Genomic DNA, 24,720 nt, shown 5'->3' on the forward strand with positions numbered 1-24,720 from the left:
AGACACCTCATTAACCAGGTAGTGACAGACCAACTGAAGAATCCCACCACCACTTCTTGGTTGAACATTGAACTACATTTTATGGAAACAGTCTGAATAAAATATACTGCATATGTGCTCCAGAACTGTTTTATAATACAATGGATTGGTATAAAATGATGAAAGTACAGTGAATTATTGTTCAAGTAACACTTCACAGGATTCACTGTATAACTTATTAAACCACAGACACTGCTCCAAGAATCTCTTTTAATACTGCTATCAATAACATTAACTACAAGTGCATTTATATAGTTAGAAAGTTTAGCCTCATTGGAAAATGGGTAACTTGCCGATAATATTTAAATACTTAAAGTGGATAAAAAATATTTACATATTAAATCTGTGGTACACTTATTTGCTATATTGGTTAGAAAAAATGCAGTTTTTACAGAAACAGTTACAGTAAACATTTAGTTTAAAAATGATATCTAGTCTTACTAGGTTAAATAAAGCTGGTTGCAGCAACCATTACTTTAGTTAGTCTTTCCCCCTCCAGGTGAAATGACAATGGAAGTGCAACTGTCCACAACACTATTTCCTGTCTTTAACCAACCACTTGCTTCCTCTAATGACCACCATGCTTTGGCCCCAGATACACTGCTGAGGTTAAGTGCCCTAGGAAGAGAATCAGTAACGAACTACCTCAAAAGTAAGGTAAGCAAACTGATAACTTTCTTTAACCTAGTAGAATCTGTTTTCTAATGAAAATAAATGAATGCATTTTATAGCAGCATACACAGAGATACCAAGAGAGAGAGCTCAAAACAATTTTTGGTTTAAATTAGTAATACTGCTACAGTAGAACCTCAAATGCAGCACGTGGATTGGTTGATGTAGCACTCATTGCTCCATTAGGTTCATACCGATTGTTATGATCCAGTGGGACACATACAAGTGAGACACCAGCTCACATGAACAAAACTCTACACACCAAGTAGCTAAATAAATTAAATAACAGTATGCTGCATAGTAACTAACTATTTCAAAGGTACAAGGCTTAGTTCTAAAATTACATTCACTAGAAAAAAAGGGATGAAACAATTATTTATTTTTTAAATGTTTAACATTGGTGTGTAACCAATATGATATTTTATGAGTTCCTCACTTATTTGTTATTTAAGTCTTTTATTTTAGATTACATTTCAAATCTAGAATTATATGGTATAGCTTTTTAAATACTTAAATCTGGCCTTATTGAGGTTGAAGATAGACAGTGTAAAGACTTACTCAAGCAGGATCGCTTAGCAGTGGCACTTGCGCCACCACAACACAGATTTCCTCCCCGATGCACCAGCTCCAATTCTAGATTTGTCCTAAAAGTGGAAAAAGGATTACAATGCTAATTTACCAAGAAAAAAATGAATACATTTGATAACTGGAATACAATTCAATTAAATTCTCTCTCTCTCTCTCTCTCTATATATATATAGATAGAGACACACACACACACACACACACACACACACACACACACACACACACACACACACACACACACAGCCATTGTATTCAATGATTCACATAAGCTGACGTACTCAAAGATAAAATTTGTTTTAGGCTTTTGCTATGCTGGAGACCATTAGTTTCAAAGGTTTATACTAGTCCAATTCAATGTGATTACATTTTAGTGAATTATTTGCTAAGGTTCATGCACAAGTCTCAAAGAATAGTGGTCAATGTTCTCTAACAGATTCAAACAGCAAAGAAACCACAACGATTATTATACTTTCTTTTTCTTTCTTTTTTTTTTCAGCTGCTCAAATTGAAATCAGTGACTCCTCTCCAAGAGATCACAACCAACATGTAGACAGTCATTTCCTTCTGTATTTAAATGTGAAATTCAGTTAACGCCTATTTCTATTAGCATATCAGTCAGGAGAATAGAAAAATCATCATTTAAAAATACTCAGAACATGGTAGTTAGAAATATCTACTATGTGTTAGAAAACACTGTACATTGGATAAACTGCATTATCAGGTTTCATAGAAACAAGCATACAAACGGATAGGTGTGTCAGGCATAGTACTGAAATAGTTTGAATTCTGTTATTCATGCCATCATTTGAAGGATGCAGTAAAAAAGTCCATTCATGTGATATAAATAGTTGTGTGCAATTAATACAGACACACAAATATTTATATTATGGCTGCATGGGCACTTTATTTATTAATTACATGGCTGAAAATTTTTGACTCAAAATATATTTTTTAAAATAATTCAAATAAATTGTGTTTCATGGGAGTCTAAAAATAAGAAATTCAGAAATGTTATTATCCCAAAGTTAGCAGCTTATGCCACCAGGCTCTGAAGCAATGCTTTAATCCTCTCCCTTGCTCAAAGAAAAAGCAATTTAACATTGATAATGTTCCTGCACAGGGCTCCATCTGGTTGCTGCTGATAAGGGCACCTGTGTTACAGGGGAATTTTCCACTCTTCAGGCGATTTGCTCACTGAACGTCTAAAACCCACCAGCATGGAAGCAGAGGCCTAGGCTTTCACACCAGTGGGCTGAATACAAACGTACATCACCATGCCTTAGTTCATCAAAAGCATATAAATGAGGCAGCAATTTTAGACAAAAACGAATGGCTCAATTGACCCCCTAGGATGTATAGATTTTTCATATAGCCTTACGTTTAGAACAGATAAGAACATAAGAAAGTTTACAAAAACGTGGAGGTCATTCAGCCCATCTTGCTCGTTAGTAGCTTATTGATCCCAGAATCTCATCAAGCAGCTTCTTGAATGATCCCAGGGTGTCCACTTCATCAACATTACTGGGGAGCTGGTTCTAGACTCCCACAATTCTCTGTGTAAAAGAGTGCCTCCATCTTCTGTTCTGAATGCCCCTTTATCTAATCTCCATTTGTGATATCTGGTTCTGGTTTCTTTTTTCAGGTCGAAAAAAAGTCCATTGGGTTGACATTGTCAATACCTTTTAGAATTTTGACTGCTTGAATCAGATCAGCGCATAGTCTTCTTTGTTCAAAACTGAATAAATTAAATTTTTTTAGCCTGTCTGCATGTGACATGCCTTTTACACCCAGGATAATTGTGGTTGCTCTTCTTTGCACTCTTTCTAGAGTGGCAATATCCTTTTTAAAGCAAGGTGACCAGAACTGAACACTCAGATTTTTTTCACAGGCTCCTTCTTCAATTTCAGTATCTCCCCTATGGTATCTATAGTAAATGTCATTTTCCATGTGTCTGCCCAGTTTGAATGCTGTCTAGATAATTTTGAAGAATTCAGAATCTAAGTCAGTAATGTAGATTAGGAAGAACAGAGGGCCTAATACTGATCCCTGTCGTACTCTAGTGGTTACCTCGCTCCATTTTGAGGTTTCTCCTCTAATTGGTAAATTCTGTTTTCTACATGTTAACCACTGCCTAAGTCATGTGCATGCATTTCCTTCAATCCCTGTTATGTTCAGTTTGAGAATTAATCTTTTATGCAAAAATTTGTCAAAAGCTTTCTGGAAATATAAATAAACTATATCATATGCTTTGCAATTGTCCTCAAAAAAATCAAGCAGGCTAAAACCATGCTGACTGTCTCTCAGAATACTGTTACCATACAGGTAATTTTCCATTTTGGATCTCATTATAGTTTCCATATGTTTACAAAAAACTTTTAAACGCTTGTGAAAAGTAATCATTTAGCACTAGAACCGCCATGCGGGTCACTGTAACCCATTCTGCACTTAAAATGTTAATTACTCTTCTGTTGTAAGTCATGTGTGTGTCCATTTTTTACTTTTCCTAAATATATGAATTAAACATCCTGACAGCGTGCGATAGCCAGAATCGCAAAAATAATACATTTATAAAACAGTTCTACCTAAAAACACAACGCCATTGCAATACATGTCTTTTTTTAATATAGCACACTATTTTTTTTTTTCCCCAAGCCTTTGTTTGCAGACTGACTACGAGACAGTGATTGCTATGAATGTGGATTTGTCAAGATGCCAACTCAGTGAAAGCCTAGTTGCTTATTTTTCAATGTACCTGGGAGACAACAATCCTTCCTTTTGTTCCACAAATGCAACTGGGAATATATCAGAAGGAAATATTTAATCTTGAAAGTGGTCATTTCAACTGGAATATGGCAAGCTGAAATAACAGGTAGGATAACAACTTATGTGCCTAATATATATATATATTTTTTTTTTTTATATTACTTTCAGAAAAAAAAAAAAAAAAACATTTTGGTTTTACAGGTTTGTATGTACCAGTTTACACAATAGTGTTCAATGGAACTGCGTCTGTGTTTATAACACAGCTCCTGGATGCAGGCACAGTCAGCTGGCAGACGCATACGCTCCTCCATAGAGTACAATGCAGCCCTCATACCGGAAGTAGTGTTATATTTTATTTTTATGTAGTATTAGAAGCAATGATTTCAGTTTTATAGTTTTGTGTGTACATATACTCTTTACACCTGTACACGGGTATATGCACATACCCGTTTCTTTTGAAATTAGTATTTTATTATATTTTTCATTGTTTGTAGTCGTGCTGTATATGGGCTTACAAAAATAAAGCAATTCAAGTTTAATTTTCCATTTAAATATTTTTTATATGTTTCTGCGATGCAAATGTTAGATATGATGTTCATGAATACAACTTTTCAGTTGTATCTGATAGTATGTCCTTTTTTCATAACGAAGCAGTTTAAAAATGTATGGGTCAAAGTGACCCACTCGTATGGCTTCTCCCTTGCTACATGCATTTCTAATGTCACTGTATAACAGATTATTTAGCTCAGTGTCTGAATACGGCACACCCCTATTATTATGTACTTTGAGTTTTTGTCCATTATTCTGACCCATATTGATTCTGCATTTTTTTTTTTTCCAGGATTTAGCACCTGGGCTTCAAGACTATTTTTGATGTATAGCTACCCCTCTGCCTCTTCTGTCCTGCCTGTCTTTCCTATACAATGTATACTCACCAATATTATCTCCATCCATCACTCTCAGATAACCAAGTTTCTGTAACACCTATCACATTGTAGTTACTTGTTAGGGCAGTAGTTTCAAGTTCTAACATTTTGTTTTTGTGCCTGTTAGGAACAGCTCTGCCACTTACTAATCAAGTACAGAAAAGAAAAATAACAAAAAAACTCAGTAAAACCAAAACTGAGGATAGATGTTTACAGCTTATCAACAGCACACTATTTTGCTCTTACGTTAAGAGTCCTTAATCTGTATAGGCTAACAGGCTGTCTAAATACGAAAATAAATACAATTTTAAGACAGCCGTGGTCTGAGAAGAAAACAGTGCAAGAAAAGCAGCTTTTAAGCTCTACACACAAGAGAGCAATAATGGCTGGGTACTTGTAATTCTTAATCAGGTTTTGAGTATGCCATAGATAGTGATTTATGTCTGCTGGCAAAATGTTAGTTTTTAGTTCTTGGATAGTTGGGTTCAAAAAGACAAATCCTGGAGATGATCCCTTTAGATGCTACAAATGGCCATCCATGCTGTGAGGTAACATATCAAAGCCACTCAATCTGTCCCAAGCATTTTCTCTCCATATGTGTGTATCCGTATACTGAACTATTCAAAGCTGAATCACAACTTTAAAAACAGATGGCATGAATAACTGAACTGACTATGCACTGAGATACAGGATCCTCTGTAGGAAGCACTAGAAAGTACAGGCTCAAAACTGGCTTTTAGTGAACATGCATGCTAATGTTCGTCCTTTAACACTGGCCGCTGTAGTGTTGAAGGAGACACAGCATACAAGGTATTCTAAAAAAAATCCCAACACAGTTAATCATGAGGTAACAAAAAGTCGATTTGTAATAAATGATGAATGCTTACACCCTTAGATTAGAATATTGAAAACTTGGGAGACAGAACTATAGGGATGTTGGAGGCAAAGTCTCTGTTCAAGGATCTTAAAAGATGCACTTGTTTGCACTTCACAGAACACTGTACTATACAATGCATAAAATAGTAGGGCTGTGCCTAGTGATCGATTATAACTGAATACTGTTGTGTAAATAAATACAAAATAAAAAAAAAAGTTTTTATTTTATCTTATGAGGCATTCATAAGATAAAATTGGCATTTTGTACTCATTAATAAAATGTAGGACACATTAATAAAATACATGTGTTTGACGAACCTGCAGGAAATACAACTATCATCTCTTGCAGTACATTTAATTGAGCTGTGAAAATACACATTTTAACTACTACTGATCATTGCTTTAAGAGTTACAACTTATTAAATATACATCTATTCTAGTTTTGTAAAAAATAAATAATAAACCAGTGTATGAGAGGCAATGTACTTACCTAGCTACAGAGTACATGAAGAGAAAATCATTGTCAGGGGAACCAGGGGTTTTGCTGTAGTCCATGTATTTCTTCTGTGTAGTGTTCTTTATATCCTTTATCACAGACTCCATCTCTCTACTAAGATTGGTTTCCGACTGCATAAACATGGTAAGAATACAGTTAGTACCCTTATGTTGTACAGTGTACACACTTATTTATTATGCAAGCAATCATTCCTCCATAAACAGTGCATTTCACAATCTTCACAACCTTTTTATTTAAATCTTTCCAACCCAACCAATCAGTTATGAATTGGAAAATTAAATCCAGAAAATAATTTTACTGAGAGAAAATATTAAAAATGAAACATATAGAGAATAAAGAATGTCATATAAATGTTCAGAGAAGGAGAGGCGATACCTTTTATTGGACAAACTAAACCATAATTAATCTCAAGCTCTCAAGATCTCATAGGTTTATGTTCAAACATCAATCTCTCTCTTCTACTTTCACCTGAAGAGACCTCCGAGGTCTTGAAAGTTTGTGATTAATTATTGTTTAGTTAGTCCAATAAAAGTTATCACGTCTCCTTCTCTTTGTCTCTGGACTGATACGTCTACAATTTCACCTGTCAACGATCATATATTATTTTCAATATTTGTGAACCACCAATCAAGAGTCCAAGAGTGACCTTCTCAAAACACACGACAAATGTAAAAAGAAAACAGCCTTGTCTGATTTAACAAATTCCTTTTGCAGAAGTAATGAAGCGAAACTGGAACAAATAACAGTCAACATTGATTATTGATTAGAAGAACCAAATACAGTACATCTATTAGTTCTGCACATACCTACAAAACCTACAAAAGTAAAGGAGCGGTTTCTCTACGGTTATCATATTTACATCATGCACTCAGGGACACATGAGAGATGGGACGAGGAATATAAAATCAAATTAAGAGAGTTCTCTCTGCCATACATTGGTGCTTACTGAGAATGTTCCCATCTGTTCTTGCAAATCTTCTACCTCTTTTACAAGAACCGACAAGTTTTTGTTGCTGGGGGTCTGGCAGTGGGCTTTCTCAACCCCCCTTCCTGGGTAACAGGGGAGGACGCTGTTTGCAAACTGTCTGCAGAGGGGGCATGTAAACTCTCCTTTGTCTACAGAGAAGCCCTGAAGGACCTGGTCACTCTGAAGAAAGACAGAATTTATGAACAGAGTAAGAAATTACATTACAAAGTCAGACATTTATAATATTCATATTATACATTATATTATATGTCTATATGTAACCCCTCATACAGTGAACATTAAAATAGCTATTTAACATAAACAAATTAATAAATAAACACAACACAAATATAGCAGTCAATGCCAAACACTACATGAAACTATTCTGATATTATATATGGTAATTTCTTGATTAAATTCCATTTATTATGAATTTATAGTGCAGCTTTGATTGACGTATTACAAATTACCTGTCACCATCTATGACGTGTTATAGTACTTTTCACCTAATAAAGTTTGTACTTTGACTGGTGACATTGCTAAAAACACCTCTCATGAACGCCCCCCCAAACCCCAACAACGGTTGCATTTTGAAAATAAAGTTGAAAATAAGCTTTGAAAAAATGAAAGTCAAAAGAAGAAACCGAGAAGGACACTACACTACTCAATGTGGTGTTTGTGAAACTAAAGCTCAAAGATGTAATAAACACAGAAAACTGTATCATTGCATTCAATGATGGAAATTCTATACAGTTTTAAAACATAAAAATCACACTGTATTTTAAACAGGAACGGAATTAGCTACTTTCCAAAGTTTTTATTTTCATTGTATCAGAAATTCACTCCATCTGTCAACTGATAACTACTGGTATAGCTTTGGTCTACTTGTGACATAGCTCAAAAGGTATTTCGCAGTATAGTATATGCATAAAAAAAACAAAAAAACAACTACAATAGGTCACAACAGACTGTCATTTGTGTTTGTAGGCGTATAAGTTAGTCATTGCTTGCAGAGATAGCTGTGACACATCTTCGACTCACCCAAAGCATGCAAGGAAACAGAGATGTGTTCCGATTGCTACAAGGGGTTATCAGCAGTTTGCAGAAAACAGACAGCTTAACAGAGGATAGACAAGTTTTCTACCATTCCTGAGGGTCTAAAATGTATACTGCAGATGTCTACAACCCAAAAAGTCATTCTACCTATGCCTCATCCAATACAGATATTATTCCACCACAGCTAAATTAACACTTAGTGTAAGCGATGTATTGCCATCCTTGCTGGAATAAAACTCTCCACCCACCCCACCCCCACCCCCAATTGACTTTCTCATGTTCAAAAAGAAACTTACCCGCAATGACTCCATGTAAGACTTGTGACAATCTATGTGCAAAGTATGGCCACAGGTTTGCACATACACACCTCCTTCCCAGCCAATTGATACAGACTGCAGGCATGAACTCTAAATGAGAAAAAGCACAAACAAATGTCCAGGCAACATCAAAAGTAAGCATATACATGAAGCTGACTACATGGATATAAGAAAATGGATTATAAAATGTAACAGACACTAGAATGTTTATACACACACATCACAAACCTTGCAAAACATAAATTCTGAAACCATATCTATCCCTGCTGGTTCATGTTTGCACAGTAACCGAGAGCTGCATTATTTCGGTGGGTCTTGAAGTAACCAGGAATCTGACATGGATGACATTTATTTATTTATGCAGCAAAATAAGACAAATCATACTGTAATTGGCAATAAAAGCCTTTGAGGGCTAAATAATGCTTTATTAAAGAAATAAACCACTCAAGACTATTTATAGAGGTTTTCTAAACTTAAATACTATTCATAATTTTGTTTAGCTGCAATCTTCAAAAGGTTTGGGAAAAAACATTTAGTGTAGTGATTTCTACAATTTCTAATTGTTCTATTGAAAAAGATAGTAATTAGAGATTCAGCTTTATAATAAAACAATACATTATTACATAACATGCATAAAATGAAACATAACATGCAAAAAGTAATTTCATACTTTGACATTAGTATTATGTGTGTCCACCCTTTGCCAATTTACAACTTCTTGTTTTTTCTGTATTTTGAAACCAGTTCCTGGCATCTCTAATGTATATATTTCAATAGAGTACAATTAGAAATCCTAGAAATCTTTGTGGGTTCAAAGTCCAAATACTTTTGTCTGTGAGATATAGATATATATATGTGCGTGTGTTTTTTTTTGTTTTGTTTTTTTTTGTGAATACTACATTTCTAGCAAAGCTTTCACAGAGGTTTGTTTTTGCGGCACCACTAAATCTTTCCACAGGGTTCATAAAACAGCTTCAGCAAAAGGCATGTGCTCACGTGGGTGGCAGTTCCTGGCACAGCTTACTAGGAAATTTAAGGGAAGTGAGAGAGAGAGACGAGATGGAACAAAGCAGGTTCAACCATTTCAGGTGTTGAAGGGAAAGACTTGGCGCAATAAAGACAAGCATCTAAAATTCTGAAAATACTGAATGAAACGAGTCATGGTTAACCAAACTTTACCATAACAATATATTCTGGGTCAAACAAATGTCATGTTTCTTCATATAATATTTCTGGAGTATTATGTTACATATCATATACATTTGAAAAGGTCCTCACACAAAGAATAGATTTATATGTATAAGTTTAACGCACAACACTGATTACTCTGTTTCTAATTAATTGTCAAAAAATGATTATCTACTATAGATGTGCTTACCAAACTTAATTCCTAAAAAACAATTTAGGATTTTTTTTTTTTTTTTTAAATGTAAAAAAATATATATATTAAATGGTTGGTTGACAAGAAAGCACAAGGACAAAGACAACACAGCAAAACTAAGAAACACTTTGCTAAGCTCTCGCTAAAGAAACATATAAAATCGAACGACGGATGCCAACAAGACTTCAAAAGTACATAAATCTGCGCTTCAGCAAAATAATTTTTGCTGTTGCAGTTACAATGCTCTGCTTTCTAAGCTTGTCAGACAGATATTAAAAGGGGTTCAGAAGAAAATGCTGAATGCACAAAGTAGAAAAAATAAATAAAATCTATAAATTAATTTTTAATCGTGCCAAAAGACCACTTGTATGGAGACAACTCTGATGAATCCCTAGACCCCGTATTATTCACATGTTAAATGATCTGCACAGTGTTAAAAGATTGTACTTATATGGCCTCTTGAGCACCCATGTTATATCACGCTTAGTGGTTTTCTACTGAATTAACATAATTCTTCTGAAAAACACAAATTATAAATTAGCAACGTTTATCTTCTCATAACACAGTCAAATGTTTCTAATTTTAGGTCAATAGTAATATGCACTTTTCTTCAACGAACAGATACACCATTCTTGACTTCTCACTTAAAAGGATTTCAACAATTAACAGCCACAGACAGGTGTAGATTAAAAGGTTAAATCTGTGTGTGTATGCATAAACGCAGAGGACCTGGCTGTAGAATGCAGAGCAACAGCACATCCTCAGAAAGTATATGGGCAAACCTAATATTTTACGAACTGCGGCAGCAATCACTGAAAGGCAGACAGGATGTCAAGCAAGGGCAGATTGAAAGTGACTGTACTTCTAGTTTTTCAATTCAAAATATACAATGATGTTGCTTTTACACCCAGCCTAAAATACCTGTAAAACCGCTGGTGTACTGGTTATCTAAAAATTATATATATGTGCAAGAAAACAGATCTTTATTTCAATTTGTTTTAAGCAAACAGCTAGGAACATACCTGACTGTGTGTCTGTTTAATTGCTTTTTTTAAAACCCAGTGACATACTGGATCTATAAAAGGGATTAAGTTGGCAATGTTTTGAGCATATGAGAGTTGAAGAAATCTATAATCTTCTTAATAAAAGGTTTTTTCCTTATTTATTTATTTTAATACCATGCTGGCCCAAGAAGAAGAGGATTTGCATCTTATGCAAATTACTCACGTCATTAAAGAAACGCTGCAATGTTGTCAGCCTGACGTCATGTGTAGCTCCACATGTATCCACAGGGTAGATGTGCTCCTCATCGCTGGTTGGCAGCTTCTTTGGCTCAGTGCTCTTGCAACGGTGCCCCAGGACTGAAACACATTACGTATGCAAAAGCTTGAGCGGATGACAATGATATGGTAATGAGCCATCATCATTTCCATTTAATGTCTTACTCTTCTGACACAATATTTACATAAAATAATGAAACCCAGACACTTTGACCAGAAACTACATACATTTTAAGAATATAGATAGAGTTATTATGCATATTTTGCAACTTCTAAAATACTGTATTATAAGTTAATATATGTACAAAAACATCAGCTCGTGCCATTTGGATGCTGGCTGCTGAAACTGTGCTGATGTCTGTTAATAAGTGACACTCTACACACACCGTAAGGACCGTACAAATCACGAAAACAGATATTCTACCCAGAAACTACTATAATACTACAATAGTGCGGTATGTTCTACACACGGAGTGACATCTGTACACAGGATAAGCTGTACTGGAATAGTGAGAAAAATTTACTGTATATCTGTAAGCAACTTATGCTGAACTGATACATTAGAGATTAAAAATGATATAACAATGTAATTGACTTATTTGTAAGAAATAGACAGCAATGAAATGAGTTACTATTGCTACTGCAATAACAAAACTTGTGTTTAACATTTGTGTGCAGAGTTAATATATATGCAATCTGAAGTTATTATTCCAGCCTGGATACCAAACCACTCAGACTACTGCCAAGTATGAGACATTTGTCCTGACCTTTAGTGCAGGAAAAAGGGAAAATGGATTTACAGAATTGATTCTTAAGGGCATCTCACCTCTGCAATCAGCCATTTTATCTACCCAACATTGTTATACATTTTCATACTTTTTATGAGATATATACACATATATATTATATGTATATAATATATATGAATATATATATATATATATATATATATATATATATATATATATATATATATATATATATATATATATATATATATATATATATATATCATATATATACTATATATATATATATATATATATATATATTATATATCTATATATTATACTATATACTTATATCTATATAGATTATATTATATATATTTGATATAATATATATCAGATACTCACCACACACACCACACAAACATATATATATATACACATATATATTTTAATACACCACAAAACACTAGGCAATAAATCTGAGTGAATTTTATCAGTCAAACTTGAAGATTTTGACTGTTTCTTTTTAACTTACCAGACGAGGCTTGTAACAGAATTACTAAGCCAGTAGGCCGATCTTCTGTAGATGGACCACTCTGCCCACAAATGACACAGTCATAAAGGATCTCAGAATCCTGCTGCTCTGATGATCCAAGGTCCATGGCAACATCAGCATCAGGCGACTCTTTAAATAAAAAAATATATAAAAAAAACTTAATTAAAAAAAAACACAACACCTACAGGCTACACATTCTTTATTCTTGATGGTTTGTAATACACAATTATTTGGTTTTTCCGTACATTAAAGAACTTCAATGTTTTTTTTTTATGCTGAGCACAACATAAATTACATAATCCACATCGGATGCACTACAGAGAAAGAAACAAAGAGAAACCTGATGCTTCCCGTACAAAGTACCAGCACTTTCAGCACAGCACCTTCACAAAACCTGTGAAAGTTCTTGGCACACACATTCAATTTAAAATTATGCTCAGTTCAATCTCTATGATCAATTCTTGAAATCAGTTGGAGCAATTCTTTACCTGGCACATTTATACATGTAGCAAAAACCCAAAACATCCAATATACAATTAATATTAAATGAAAATACACTGTACTTGATATTACTAAGAAATGGATTGCAAATAGTAAAATGCATACATGAAGAGACTTCAGAGATTTACCTACAGCAATTTGTTAGAAACTCCACAGCTACACGTGTTAACTTAATTATTATATGTACCACCAAAACAATGTTTGACAAAATATTTATATAAGAAATATATTAAATATTATATATATATATATATCTAGTAAAGTAATAGCATCAACTATATATATATATTCTATATATATATATGTATTATATATATATATATATCCCCTAGTACTGTATTGGGTTACATTGGTTGAAAGTTGGCACCATACTCTGGGGTTTGGCTTACATGCACCTAAATCTGAATTCCTGTCTATTTTACAGAGACCATCCTTCTATATTATGACACTGCAACAGACTTGGTTAAAGCTGTCTCCTTTTTCTTCCCTCTGCTTCTATACTAAGCAATTTGCTTGCTTCCCATCATCCCTGCTTTGTCTCTCAGACATGACAGTAGCACACTGAGCTCCGGGAGGCGTGTGGAGTTAGCAATTCAGCTAAAAGTTTCCATGGTAACCAAAAGACTAGCTCTTGGCCTACAATGGTCTGGCTGCATCAAAAAAATCATCAACATTTACAATACATATTAACATGGGAAGCAAGACCTTTTCACAAAGTACGCTTTATAGAATCCCTTCAACTCCTAATCTTCCAAACCCTGATATAGGCAGAAATGTTTATATATAATTCCCACCATTTCAGAGAAAGTCTTGCCTTATAAATCAACACTGGATTGGGCACACTGCATTAATAACCAATCCGTGTTTTTTTTTTTTTTTTTTTCTTTCCCTTTGCTGGAGTGTTTAACCCGCCAATAACTCTTCAAACAATGAGCCAATTTAAGCATTATCGGTGGAGGCTGCAAACGTATTTAAACAAATGCAGTTAAACTTACATACTATAAATGAAAAAAAGAATCGTCAGACAATCCATTAAGCTGTGATAAACTGTGATAAGATTTTAGTAAATGACTACATTTCCATTTCTATTCCATTATTTGAAAATAACGTCTGAGCAGAGTCTCAAATATAACAAAAGTGTTTCCTCATACCAGTCACAGATTTGGTCTGGACCATTTGAAAGCCTACAAAAAAAAAAAAGGTGACATCAGAAGTATACAACAGTACAAATCTAATAATTTCAGTCCACTGGCATCATTAGAATTGTGTTGCAGGGCCCCAGTATTGGTAGGTCACTGGTCACCTACATGCCCGATGAATTGTCTCATTTTGTTTGCTTCAGTAGGGTATCTTGGGTTTCCTTTATGAGCACCAGCAACATCTGATATAGTTCCTTCATTATGTAAAGAAATCTTAGGGAGCCTTATAAAAAAATTACAATAATGAATTTACACTGCCAGCAAAGCCAATATACCCATTTGAAAGCTAGGCAAAACATGTGTGGTCAGTTGCAACATCCCTGACAGAGATATGTTGCAAACCAACTAAAACTGCAGCCTGTTCGAGTAGCACATTAGAAGGACGGTATTAGATAGGACCTATGTTTTGACAGACTTGAAGGGTCCATGTCAATGTAATTTAGAAATGCAATATTTCAGTGAGTTCAGTAATGCAAACATTTTCATAACAAATGTTCAGGAGATCACTAATTAAGTTACTGCTGCAATGAATATACACCAAGAAGCCAGATTAAGGGGAAGTGCAAGCAATCTGGTTGGTTGATTTTATGGATAACTGACCCCCACCATAAAAACTAGACTGTACTAGAACAAGAAAAACAAAAATCATATAAAACCACTCCAAACTGAATTTTGTCACAGCAACATGCTTTATTTAATTTCAAGAGTTAAATAACATTTGTATTGTAAAGATTAATGTATTATCTGTGTTTCTGGATTTGATTTCAGTCTCATTGTGAAGAACACATCACTGCCTGTGGACAGCAATACAGATGTTAAGGTTAAATTAGAAAAATCTTTAAAATTTCAAACGTCATCACAAACATTTCATTACTGACTGCAAACTGAAACAGGATGATGCCTATGTGGAAATGAAAATTCTTCTTGCCCTGCAGAAAACTCTTCTTTAAATGAATGCAGATTATTCAGAGAGCTTACACAATAAATTCTCCTGGCTCTGAACCTTGCCTTGTGTTGCTTATTACATGAAACTTAATTAAGATCACGACTCTTATTGATTGCCACAGGAGTCAAATATTAATTATTTTACAAATATGTCTTAAAATGTCAAGTCAATTTTATCTAAATAAATTTGGTTTTTGTGCTTAAGGTCACATATAAATAACGTTATTATTCAAAAGCCAATAAAACGTATTAAATAATAAAATCTTTCATTATAAAGCCATTGTAACAGCGGTAGCTCCAGTCTACAAGTAAATAATGGACTAAGCATACAACATTGGAAAGGCTTAAGAACAATGAACCCAACTACTGTTCATCTAATACAAGCCTTGTTCACCAAGATCAAGTTGAAACATCAGTTTTTCAGGGTTACATTACCAAACTTCAGGCTACTAGGAACTAGAGGTATTGCGAAGACCAAGGTTAAAATCCAGACTTAATAAAATACGTCAACTTATGATAGATTTCAAAAACACACACACCTGCAGTTTTTATTACATTTGTAAATCTTAAAAACAGATGCTTGTTAGTACTAGTAGTAGGTCAGTTTTTAAATAGTAATAAAAGTATGCTCATTTCACTTCAAGACTGACAATACTACCGTTGAAATGGATCAGCTTCTTAATTTCACAATTTATTTCTTAAAAAAATCTAATAACTACATTCTTAAGCCTTCCCAACTAGCTTTATTGCATTATTACAGATGTATAACATTTCAAAAGGAGGCACAATATTGACAGTATGTGTGTTGGTGTATCTCCTGCAATTATTGTGAACCGTTTTGTTTTTTTGCATTGTTAACTTTGGATAAATTCCCCATTGCAACAGATGTCTTTCTAATATGTCATGCAAGGACATTAATATTTGAACAGATGTTTCCAACGCTTTCCTATTTCACAGATTCACACAGTTAATACCAGGCAAATATTTGTAATCTCTGTAACCTTTGGTTCAATCTAAAAGACAACAGCAAGCCTCCAGATTCTATTAACATTTTCAGATCATTAAAATGAAAAGGCACACAGAGGAAAAACCAAGATCAAAAGGGCCGTGTTCAGAATGCATCGCTAAAACGAGTTAAGCACGAAAAACACAGACCTAGCAAGACTATTATTATTTAAGTAATACTAAACAAAGTCCAATTTTAATGAGGTTTCTTACTCCAGGCATTTATTCATATGTATTTAATGGTTTACAATCATTGATACATGAATTAATTCTCTTAGAATACTAGAGTACTGCTGAATGCAGCTTAAATTTCTAATTGTGGACAACATTTTTCATTTACTAACCACTATGTGTCAGGGTGGTCCCCTGGAGTCAAAACAGCTATTAGCGGCCCAATATCATTTGCCCTGAACCAGCATGCATAATCCCAGAAGACCATTTGAAGCTAATTTCTTCTTCTAACAGGGCTCTGCAGATGAAAGACGCTAGGAAATGTGTGTCACCTTGCTTTATATTTTTTTTAAAGGATGTTTTGCCTGAGGCACTACTATTTCAAGGACTCTGCAGAGTGTAAGGCATCCTACTGAGAAGCATGGTTGTTTTGTGAACAGTTACATAACTGTATATTTACAAGATACAACAGGCGTTCATTACCCTGGCATGCGTGATATCAAATTGATTGAGATCAATGCATAGTAATTAAAATAAACTTTCGTTACAAAAGGTATTCTAAATTTATTCTAAATAAAAGACCATTTGAGCTGAAGATTCCAGCAATGAATAAAACACTGTATATGACAATGCTTTTTCATGTTTATATCCCTTCACCTAATTAAACTAAACATATAAATTTCACAGTTAGGTCCCTCATAACTAATATTTAAAACAGCAGTATTTAGCTCCTTCAACACTGCAGACATGTACAGCATACAGCTCTTGGAAACTCAAAACAGACCATTCAATGTATTCTGAGGCAACTTTGCATTAAAATACTTGGCATTCTGTCATTCTTGTTTCAAGGTTCACATTTTAGTTAAACGTATGTCATTATCAAGGGTCTTGAAGAATCAGAATAAAAGTATTTATGCGTTTAATTGGACAGTCCACTCTGTGTCTGGAGCATACACAATTCAGCACTGATGTTTATTTTTTAATATTGAAATGCCTCTCCTGCTACACACAATCCATGTATACAGTATGCTTCTTTGTAAGAATGAATTGCACACTGTAGAAAGCTATATTATTGATAGAAATGTACATGTGTAATTACAACACCGTTACACCAATTGTGGTTTCAGTTTTAATGCGATGGAACGTAGCGATTTGATTCAGACTGAGGTTTATTCCTTTGTTACAGCCCCATCTGGTGGTGATTTTTAAATACAAATTTAGGTTCAACAAGATTTTATGGTTTTATAAAAGATGGAATCCTCGACCCAAGGCTTTGCAGAATCTGAATCTGTCTGGCGTTTCTTATGCTTTCACAAACTTCACATTGTCAATGCATGTATAGCACAGTTTACATAACAAGATTCCAATATTGTAACAGAAAACAAAATGAAGAAACACACTGTGTGCGTACTTCATTGTTTTAATTGTCTTAAATAAAGAAATATTCCTCTACTTACCAACATCCATTGCAGTTTCCATAAAACTCTTCTGCCTTGAAGCAAATTCAGCAAGTAACTTCTGCTGTCTCTCTCTGGCTTTTTGTCGCCTGCATTATACACAATGAATAAGAAAATGTGATGTTAGCAAAAGAAACAGAAACTGTATCGCAGTACAAACTTTGCTAAAATGTTAACCGTACTTTTGCATAGAAGCTCTCTACTTTGATACTTGTATCTATATTACAAAAAATAATGCCTTGATGAAATTATGCAATCCAATCCATGCCATAGACAGACTGATACTGCACTTGCAATACTTTCACTATGAAATTAACGGGAAGAATTCTAAAATTTAAAAAGGTGCACTAAAAGAACACTTAATTCAGTGTAAGTAATCACTGTGGATGAATTATTATTATTATTATTATTAAATCAAAACTCACATTATATGCAAAAATAATTACAAATGTATGCACATTTAGCACACATGCATATTCTAAACTAATTTGCTTAGCTTTATCCTTCCCAGGGTAACATTTTCCAGTCATGTGACCTGTGTGAATACTTGCAGAGCACAATTTTATTAAACAAACCTGCAAGTCAGTTTGTATTTCAAAATATCTCCAAAGCGCAGCAGTGCACAGAATAGTCTGTTACAGCATAGTGTCCAGAAACCACATCTTTTTGAATAAAAAGAGACTTCAATTGTTTAGTGTTTATTCTCATTTGAATCATAGATTGCATTCTATTTATTTAGTAGTCTCATTATGAGGTTGCTATCAACCTTCCAGTGAATTTGGAAATGATGTACTCACTAAATGTGTAAGCACATGATCAAATACAACATGTATTCACATCTGCACCCTAGTGAAATATCTGAATTATACTCCATTCTCTCAAAACCTACAACATGTAATTTGGGGAAACAAAAGCTAAACAGCACCAAAATAAGATAGTACGTTTGTGTGCTCTGCTTTCCCTGTGTCTTACAGTTTGGCCCTAGCTAAGGCTCAAACAAACCAGGCTTGACTGTAAATAGAGACCCCTAATAAGAAGGCATGAACAAACTCTGACAGGTCCAGTGCAGCTCTGTAATTTTCACTGACAGCTTAAAGGGCAGAGACACTAAGGCTGGAAAATATCACAAGCGATTCTGATTCTCGTCTATCGCTGGACTGCCGTTTCTATAGCAACAGCCTATCCTGTGGGAGATGCTACCTTTGTCTTTGTCTGCAGGTCGAGTCAACCAAAAATAGGTCATCATTGAGTGCTTATACCCTATTCAATCTTCATTACTACAAACCAGGACTTAAACAAAATAAGAATTGAATCTGACTCATGTGTGCAACATCCCTTTATCAAAATAGATTCATCTTAATTTTAGGCTGTTGATAAATGTGTTTGCTGACTATCATTTTCTGTAATGTTTTAAAAACAACTATTAAACCCAGAAAATTATAGTTCAGATGCCTAACTGGATTTGTCTCAGTATTTACTTATAAATCTGGATTATTATACATTTTGCAAACAAAGACATGTTTGTAAGGATGCCCTACAAATGTCAGTCATGCTGTAATACACAGCAGCAGGTGAAAATGCTCTACTGTAACATAAACAAAAATCTCAATTGCAGCTGTGTGCATCATAAATGCATTACATACCTCACTTCGGTTCCCAAAGTGCCTCAGATCATTTAAAACATAATGTTGCATCAGAGGCAAAAAATAACACAACAACATATTAAAGTGCCAGGAATTATTTGATGGGCCTAATAAAATACTAACATTTGTTGCAGCTTTTATTATTGAAGTATTTGGGATAGTTCAGATTATTAAAAAAAAAAAAAAAAAAAAAAGTTTAACTTAATGTAAGTGTAATAGTAGACATTCCTTACCTGTCATGCTACAATACAAATGGTATGCAGAGAAAGGGGAAACTATTTTCTGTATGATGTACATTTTTAAACCTCAACCTAAACCCAAACTCATTTGCCAGAACACTACATCACAATGAAAATTATCAGAGCGCAGCTACAAAAAAGTGGCGCTGTTATCAGAGTTTACTCAATGCACATGCACAAGACTGTCATGGCAACTGTGGACAAAAGTAAATATTCTAACACATACAATTACACACTACCAATGTGGCAATTAAATGTTTAACAAACCACTACACTATCTCATTCATTTTTTTATACTTATTTCACACACAAAGGCAATGAATAGAAGGGAAGCGAGTTGTTCAACAGCTTAGTACATACCTTTCCTCTTTGTCCATTGTCTTTTTATCTGCTGGACCATTTTTCTTAGGAGGTACAGGTGGTGAAATCTTCATACAAATTTCTTGTATACAGCGCTTATTCTGTCGAGCTCGGAGGGCGGCTTTTGTCAAGATGCGTTCAATTGCACTAATACCATCGCCATGGGAGTACTTTACTGAATCAAGTCTTACAAAAGCCTCTGGGTCTTCTATCCAAGGGGGGCAGAAAGAGTTTTGTTTTGCTGACAGTTTGTGATGCAGTTTGATTAGCAGGGATATCATGCTTTCTCTGATTTCCAGAATCGCAGTGGTTAGCTGGGGAGTCGAGCCATTGGGTATCCACTTCGTCGCCGAGGATTTCGGTCGAACAGCTTGACTGGCTTCTCCACTACTGCGATTGATGATCTCCTGAAACTTTCTTCTCCGTTCAGCAACCAAGCTAAAGACCTGAGCTGCCCCAGAATTCTGAAAAAAATGTGTGAAATCTTTAAAAAACACTGATCAACATTGTATAATATCCTGGTCATTTAAAATGTTATGAAATATCTGAATCTATCATATCAATTAATCACAATTATATAACCTTCAAATTGCATTATATTTATTATTAAATGATTTATGGTCTTTGAAATGAGCCAATAACAACCAATCCAAGTGTAAATCGGGCACAATGGATACTACAAGGATTGTCTTCTTCTATTGGTGAGGGGTGGGCTGAGTGGGGTGCAGGGGCTCATTAAGAATTAATGAAATTATAGGTGCTTGTCTAATTATTTGTAATAATAGTCACTGATTATAAAAGTAATGGTTTTATAATGGTTTTACAAAAAAATGCTCTCCTCTGCTGCAGCAGCTTCATAGTTTTGCTGCCATATAAATCCCACCAGCTGAAAAAGTAAATTACATGTTAATTAGTGGCAATTGAGGTGGTGTAGGTGTACTGCACTAGACTTAAAGCAAGGCCATAGAACTGAGGAGACACTCAGAGAAAAACAGTACAAACTGCTGTAGAGCGTTCAATGTCAAATTATAACATTTGTACTGGAAACCCCTACTACCAACTCTGACAGGAAAGGGCAAGATATATAATTATCTGAAAATTATTCTGTTTAAACACAGCCAGAGGTTTAAAACTAAATCCTTATTACGAAGAACTGCAGCTTTTATTAGAAGTCATGAATTTCAATACAAATCAATAGCATCATTTAGAAGAATTACACAAAAGATATTTTTGCTGTACAGCTTTCAAAAAAAAAAAAAAAAATTAAATATAAATCAAAACACAGCAAATTTCAAGGCAATATTAATCATTCTGACATGCTGTTAAAGGTCAGAAATGCATGCACAAAAAGTAATAAATAATACTTAACTAGTTAACATTCAGAAAGGACATGTATTACAATGCTAGACTATACATCAAGTGGACTGCTATAAATGCAGCAGCAAAATACCCCACCGAAGTGTTTGGGCAGAATGTCTTGAAAGACTGTCTTTCTAATATCTATTCTAGAATGCCTTAAATCATGAATACTGGAGAATCATGCAAAAGGGTTTTTTTAAAGCCATTCCCGATGCTGTTGAAACTTAAAAAAACAAACAACAAAAAAAAAACAAAAAAAAAAAAAACAAAGACAACTACCTGTCTTTGGAGACCAGAAAATCGTCTGGAAGTCTGCGATACAAAAAGCAAGGCAACATACATAAAAGGCATGGCTTACTATTCAGTGTAATTCACTACCCCAAATGATGATAAATATTCGTACATTTTAAACAAACCCTCCAATTTCTTAATATTTGCAAAAGCTACTTTCAAAATGAGTCTGATGAGTGCATATACTAACCTGAGCAAAGGAAGAGGAGTCTGTGCTTGTACTTGCAGGCGGTTCCCTTTTTACCTCCGGGGCCGTCTCTGGTACCCTCACTCTCACAAAGTTAATAACATGATGCAAGTTGGATAGCAAGTTAGTGCCAGGAAACCAGCTATCGTGGCAATGTTCTTCAATGCAAGGTTCCTATGATGATTGAAATCAACAATCAAAACATGAATGCAAACATCTACATACAAGTACATCTGCAAGTACTTTGCAGTAAATGCGGTAATATTTCAATTTTACAACAAGAACCATGGTTTTGAATACAGTCATCCTGTAATATCTCAAGTGCTTCTGTAAAAGATCACCATTCTGGACGGAACTAATATTTTCTACTAAGTAAAACCTAATAAAATTGTCTTCAATGGCTTTAAACCAACCTGATATTAAACAAAATGAGCCAAGTTTTGTCTGACTGGAGCATTCAAAGTTCAATATCGACAACTGATTACCTACACTAAAACCAATCCAGTCAGACAACCACCTTCAGAGCTACATTCATATAACAGTTAGCCATAAACCTACTAAAGACTTGAAAAGGCACCATTTGCACAACACACACACAACAAGTTGCCAGAGCAACCTGGTTAATGCTAAGTATGCGAATGCTGGACAATTGCATGCATACAGTATATATTGCCTGTTTTATTTTGTTTCACATAGAGTAATTTTATTAAATGTCTATTATTAATGTATTAACTACTTAAACTGCAGACAGTTAACATCTGACAGCTACAAATCTTTAACACTGTTACAAAAGTCTACAAGCTGTAGGCAACATTGATCAGCTGTACTGTTCAATTTCATTGCACCAGCTTGTAAAGCGCCAAATAGTTGCAAGCTCCACTGGTAAAAAATAGCTTCTAGGCTGCACCTGCCACTATTCAAACCTGCTGATACTGTACCCAAGGCTGTACCCATTTCCCAATGAAAAGAAAGGATGATAATAATGGTCTGGTGACTTCATTTATCTTTACATTCTGCTTTTTCACAATGATGCATTTAAAAATACTTTTATTTCCGTGTTTATTCTTTTTATCACAAGTAAACCAATATTTACCAAACTACCACAACATACTAAGCCACACTTCATGATTTGCATAGGAGCATTTGTAAGGAGAAAAATGACATTTAATACATTGTGTTCAGATCAGCATACACATATTCATGACTAGATCATTTAGTTAAGCCATGCTGACAGAACTATACTTTGCTGAAAAACAGCCATTCACTAAATGAGATAGCAACTTTATTCTTAGTATTGGATTTTAAGAACACCATACCTCTTCTTCAGGTTCCTCTTGAAGCACATTATCAAGACCCAGTTCAATCAAGTATAAGACCATGCAAAGCACATGTTCGGACATGTTTTGATGATCCATTGAGATCTAAAAATAAAAGATAATAAATAAAAATATACTGGGATATAGATACATCAAAGTATCCAAAAAAAACAAAAAAACGAACAAACATTAGCTTTTTATGTTATCTTTCATTAATAGGATATTAAGGCTATACTATACCTTTACATTTCTAGACCAATAATGTAAAATACAGTTTCTTTTTTCTTTGTACTTTTTTTTTTTTTTTTTTTTTAATGTTATGTGAGATTCATTTTCAAGATTTAAAGTTTTGGAATTACCTTATACAGAAGGGTGAATAGCACAATGTGTAATGTTTTACAGTGCAACAGCCTAACGAGACTTTTATAACATGGATGTAAAGGTGTTCTCTCCTTATAGGGTGGCCATGGGTTTCCAGAAAAAATGTCAGACTCTTTCAGACTGTTAAAAGAAAAAAGAAAATTAATGCGTAAACCAATGGATTCTTTCCTGTAGAAAAAATAAATAAATTTGATACAGTATCATTATATATATATATATATATATATATATATATATATATATATATATATATATATATATATATATATATATATATATATAAGATGTGTAATAGTTTTAAAACAACAGCTACAGTTTATAATCTTGATGCATTTTCTTGAAATATTACCCATAAATATAAAGCTGAAATATTTGTAATAAGTTAAAAGTATAACCTTCCATCGTTATAGTTTTGCTTCGCATTAATAAACAATTACCGGTACAATATTAGGAAACGTTCAGAGCACAGCCCACAGACTTTTTTTTTTTGCCCAGCGTTAATAGCCATTTATGGTCCAAGGGATAAGACTGCTCTATTTGTAATTAATTTGTTCCTGAAAACAGGTTATGTAATATTTAGTCAGACTGGCAGGTCACATATCATATGCCAACAATGTGTTTAAATGTGCTTTAAGTGAGCAGTACACAAACTAACACAGAAATGTCAGGTACATTTCTTGACTAGCAGCCCTCCAACCTGCAATATTCATAGTCTGGGTTTTTCCTAATAAGACTAAGTGCATTTCAAGAAGACACTTATATGTTCAGTAGCTAAACAGCAAGTCCAATTTACAGAGGATCTGTCGTGTTCTTTCAGGAACAGGGACCATGCTGTACAATCCAATTCAGATCAAATGTGAGTAACAATATTAAAACAGTACACCCTTACAGGCAGGAAAGCAAATCTCTTCACAGAATCTGTACTTATCAGAACAATCTTGAAGTTACTCTGTGTGATGAGTCAAAGGGGTTTCGGTCTGCAATTCAGCCTCCCAAC

At 34.2% G+C, this 24,720-nt stretch overlaps 1 protein-coding gene across 5 annotated transcripts in view; it reads right to left on the bottom strand.

Annotated features, from left to right (window-relative positions):
* Positions 1–24,720, bottom strand: part of LOC121322236 (E3 ubiquitin-protein ligase ubr3-like) — a 67,686-nt gene that overhangs the window by 25,609 nt on the left and 17,357 nt on the right. For 2 of the 5 annotated variants that reach the window (XM_041261906.1, XM_041261904.1), the window contains exons 21-32: positions 23,702–23,843; positions 23,343–23,447; positions 22,030–22,200; positions 21,828–21,860; positions 20,190–20,653; positions 17,948–18,036; positions 12,649–12,798; positions 11,330–11,463; positions 8,701–8,811; positions 7,316–7,528; positions 6,355–6,491; positions 1,270–1,355 (exon numbers count right to left, since the gene is read on the bottom strand). In XM_041261906.1, the coding sequence (XP_041117840.1) occupies positions 1,270–1,355; positions 6,355–6,491; positions 7,316–7,528; positions 8,701–8,811; positions 11,330–11,463; positions 12,649–12,798; positions 17,948–18,036; positions 20,190–20,653; positions 21,828–21,860; positions 22,030–22,200; positions 23,343–23,447; positions 23,702–23,843 (1,835 nt within the window). The remainder of the gene's footprint in view (positions 1–1,269; positions 1,356–6,354; positions 6,492–7,315; positions 7,529–8,700; positions 8,812–11,329; positions 11,464–12,648; positions 12,799–17,947; positions 18,037–20,189; positions 20,654–21,827; positions 21,861–22,029; positions 22,201–23,342; positions 23,448–23,701; positions 23,844–24,720) is intronic. The other 3 variants (XM_041261907.1, XM_041261909.1, XM_041261908.1) reach the window with 3 other exon arrangements.

The sequence above is a fragment of the Polyodon spathula genome, chromosome 10 (genome assembly GCF_017654505.1).
Source record: "Polyodon spathula isolate WHYD16114869_AA chromosome 10, ASM1765450v1, whole genome shotgun sequence".
Taxonomy (NCBI): domain Eukaryota; kingdom Metazoa; phylum Chordata; class Actinopteri; order Acipenseriformes; family Polyodontidae; genus Polyodon; species Polyodon spathula.